Source organism: Pseudonaja textilis, chromosome 3 (genome assembly GCF_049901715.1).
Source record: "Pseudonaja textilis isolate UNSWEBS1 chromosome 3, rPseTex1.2, whole genome shotgun sequence".
In the NCBI taxonomy this organism is placed as follows: domain Eukaryota; kingdom Metazoa; phylum Chordata; class Lepidosauria; order Squamata; family Elapidae; genus Pseudonaja; species Pseudonaja textilis.
The window spans coordinates 200,484,309-200,488,033 of record NC_141992.1 but is presented as its reverse complement, the minus strand read 5'-3'; the positions used below and the strand labels follow the sequence as shown (position 1 = coordinate 200,488,033).

Genomic DNA, 3,725 nt, shown 5'->3' with positions numbered 1-3,725 from the left:
CAGTCCAAACCGGTAGCATACCACCACTGAAAAGGACCCAGATAACCTTCATTCCTGGCCCTTCCCAGCTGAAGCCTGCCCTAAAACAGGAGATAGTTCCCTTACCTGAAGGAAGGGTGACCTCTGGGGGGGGGGCGACCACCCACCCTTTCAAGGCAGGCAGGAAACACCCCCTCCCACAAAGAGGTGCTTGCCGCTTCTCCGACCCCGCCACATGCCCCTCCCGGCCTCCAAGGTTTTCCCATCAGTTTTCATTTATCAACATTTGGAAAAGGGCCAATTTTGAAGGATAACAGTTTCAGGGCCTGTGGCTTTACAATGCAAATGAAATGAAGGGGATAGGGATGCCAGATGCCAGAGATAAAACATGGGCTCCTCTAGAGGCAGAGTTGCCAGCTGGAGCAAGACTTTGGCTGCAAGTGGTGGCACCTCTGTGCACCCAGGCCGAGGAACGGCGAGTAGCAAATTCCCTCTCTTTCCAAGATGGGTGGCACACTTTGTAGGTACGCACACTATGCTCCACAGGTCACACCTATTTTTCTGCCCAAGGACGGACTCTTGGCACTGGTGCGCTCAGTCCAGGAGCATTGCTGGCTGCCTCCAGCTTGACTGACTTGTGTGCGCATCGCACCCTGCCCTCCAGGCACTGTGGCCATCAGGGGTCTCATTGTGGCCACTGTTTGGAAGAAGGCTGTGCCAGGAGGGCTCTGGCCATCCCTGCTGTGCCCTGCTGTAAAGCCTGGGTGCCAGTCACAGCTGGGATGCCAGGGCTCAGATGTTCCCCTGAAAGGCTGAAGGTTTTATGCCAGCGAACAAGGCAGCAGCCCAGCCAGCAGCTTCTAGCCTTTTAGGGGCAGGTTGCCCAGGGCTGGAGGGATCAGGAAAGGGGGGCTCCCAACATCCTTCTGCCCCCCCTGCACAGAGCTCCTTCGGGAGGGTGCATGTGTGTGTGGGGGGGCTACATCCCTCCATTTAATGAAGTAAATCAAGTTCTGACCAAGAACAGCTGCGGAAGCACCACCCGGGCATGGTGTTAGCAGAAAGGGTGGGTGGGTGTCCAGGTGGCTCTGCAGAAGGGAGCCGAGCCTGTGCCTAGAATGGCAGGTGGCGCCCAGCAGAACAAGCGGGGGGGGGGGCACAAGGCGCAGGGCTGGAGGGGGCGGCAGGTGATGGGTAGGGACAAGATCAGGAGGCAGCCTTCCCTTCCCCCCAAAGCACTGGGGAAGATCCCAAGGCCTCCGGGGAGCCAGTGGGACCCCTACCCTGCCCTGCCAGTGCTCGTTTAGCAGACGCTCTCTCTGTTCTTTGCAGCCAGTGGCACTTCCAGCCCGAAGTTCGCCGCCCCAGCCACTCCTCCCGCCTCCCTCCACCCCTCCAGCTCCCGTGGCTACTGCCACGAGTGTGCCTTCCCATGGCACCCGCACCGGCCCCCTTCGCCCCCAACCTTTGCCAGCGGCACCCCCTCACCTTTCCTGCCCTGCTGGCCTCAGCCCAGCCCTCAGCGCTTTCCTGTGGCACCTGGTTCTAGTGCCCATGGGATCCCCACTGCCTTCCAGGCTTTTGGCTTTGGCCATGGAGGCACCACACCTTCCCAGCAACTGCTGCCGCTCACCTTTTGGATGGGGCCAGGTGGTGTGGCAGGTGGAGGCGGCCCTATGGTTGCTGCTCCGGTCCAGAGCACTTTTCCGCCTGTGGCACAGGGCAGCCAGCCCCCCGCTGCCCTGCCGCAGCCCCCCACACCCTCTCCTGGCCCGACCCCCCCACCTGAGGTTGGGAAAGGCAAAGCCCCAGCTCCGGAGGAAGCCCCGCAGCCCCTGCAGGTGAAGGAGAGCAGCGGCTCTGTCCAGCGAGAGGGTGCCGCCGACAGCCGCAACAGCACCATTGGCACCGGAGAGACAGGTGAGAATGGCAAGGGGAGGTTGGAGAGTGTGGGATCCTTTGCCCGGAGACCCTGCCCAGGCCAGAGGAGGAGGAGGGGGTGGGTGGAGGGGCACAAAAGGACTCTGCAATGCTCGCAGCCGCGCAACCCTGCACAGGCTAAGAAGTTTGGCCAGGCCAACAAGCCAAGAGGGACGCAACATATTTCCAAGTTCCTCCATTAAATTTCAAATGGAATTAAAAGGAAAGCAGAATAGTGGCTCCCAAGCTCCATTTCCCACAGTGTCCCACCCAGGTCTCTGCCCCCTTGGCTGGCTTGGCCTTCTCATGCCCAGACACTGAGTGGTGGTCCCACTGTGTCCTCATCCGTGGCGCTGGCTCTGGTTCCTTTCTCTGGCCAGGGCCAGGTCATCCTGAGCCTGCCTCCCTGCCGGCCCACATCGTGGACCCCCGCCCTGCTTTGGAGCATAGAAATAGATCGAGCAGGAAGGAACCTGCCCCCGCACCCAGCATTGCTGATTGCTGGGTCTCCGGGAATCCCCTTCTCCCCCAATGCTGACCAGGCTCTGGGAGGGGTTGATTCCTGGTCCCAAGAGAGAAGCCGGCCTAGCTTTAGCCACCTGCGGGGGGCAGGGCTGCTGGGGATGGGGCTGCGAAGGCTGCTGCTGATTGGCATTCTCTTGCAGAAGCCAACAAGCAGGAGCGCATTGTGGGTGAGGTCGCCTTTCAGCTGGACCGCCGCATCCTCTCCAGCATCTTCCCTGACCGACTCCGCCTCTATGGCTTCACCGTTCGCAATATCCCTGAGAAAATCTCACAGGTGAAGCGACCCACTCTTGTGGCCTGTCCCTACCCTGGGAGGTATCTTTGGGGCAGGAAGAGATGCTTTCTGCCCTCTGGGGTGTGACTGGCTGGAGTGACCTTTGGGTTTTACATGGGGAAAGCATCCCCCCCCAGCTTCTCTGGTAGTTGGGAAGGGGCAGGGTAGGTCAGGTAGTTTGCCCCTCATGGCTGGACTCCACCATGCCTGGCCCACAGAGGCTGCTTTGCCGGACTCCCTTTGAAGGGGGGCAGCGCTGGCTCTCTCCTGTCCTGGTTCCTGGGCGGTCCTCCCTTTGGTGGCCCCAAATGAAGCTCAGGGACCCCAGGATGGGTATCTTGCCCCGCTGCCCTGCTCACGCTCCCCATCTCTCCCCAGAGAGAAAAGGACCCCTTCCTGCAGCTGAGCCCGGAGCAGTCCGAGGCCATCATGGAGCGCTACAACAGCATCATGGACTCCCTGAAGCCCCTGGGCTACGACCCCAAGGTCCACCCGAGCCTGACAGAGCGCACGGTGAACACCTTTGGCATCCTTCGTGAGCGGCCCGAAATCTCCAGCCCCGAGGCCGCTGCCTACGGCAACTTCCAGCACTTGGAGGAGGTGGTGAAGAGTGTGGTCCCTGCCGAAATGCTCGAGGACTGCCTGCTGCTGCTGAACTGCCTCCAAAAGCTCTCACAGGAGGACGGGAAGCCCCTCTTCATCTGGTGAACCCCCTCCCCCTTATTGTACACCCCCATTAAAGGCAATAAAGGTCTAGAAAGGATGGACTGCTGTGTTGCCCTCTCAGTCCGGAGCCCTGGCGTCTGCGCTCCTGCCAAGCTCCTGATGGCCAATGCCATGCCACCCTGGGTGAAAACCTGGACCTTCCTGGGGGGAGGGCTCTGGAGGATGCAGGGAGTCCCCGAAGCAAGGTGTGGGGGCCAGAAAAAAGCCCCCCATCCCGTTTAAGACAGGGGGCTTGGATTAAACATTAACAAATCCCAGGCCAGGAAGATTGCGGTGACATAGATGTGATGTAAAATGGACC

The 3,725-nt window shown here is 60.4% G+C and overlaps 1 protein-coding gene across 1 annotated transcript; it reads left to right on the top strand.

Annotated features, from left to right (window-relative positions):
• Positions 1-1,655: 1,655 nt before the first annotated feature.
• Positions 1,656-3,406, top strand: LOC148126505 (speriolin-like). The gene is made up of 3 exons (XM_087930413.1): positions 1,656-1,899; positions 2,565-2,698; positions 3,077-3,406. The coding sequence occupies exons 1-3, from the start codon at positions 1,656-1,658 to the stop codon at positions 3,404-3,406; spliced, it is 708 nt and encodes a 235-aa protein (XP_087786539.1).
• Positions 3,407-3,725: the final 319 nt, after the last annotated feature.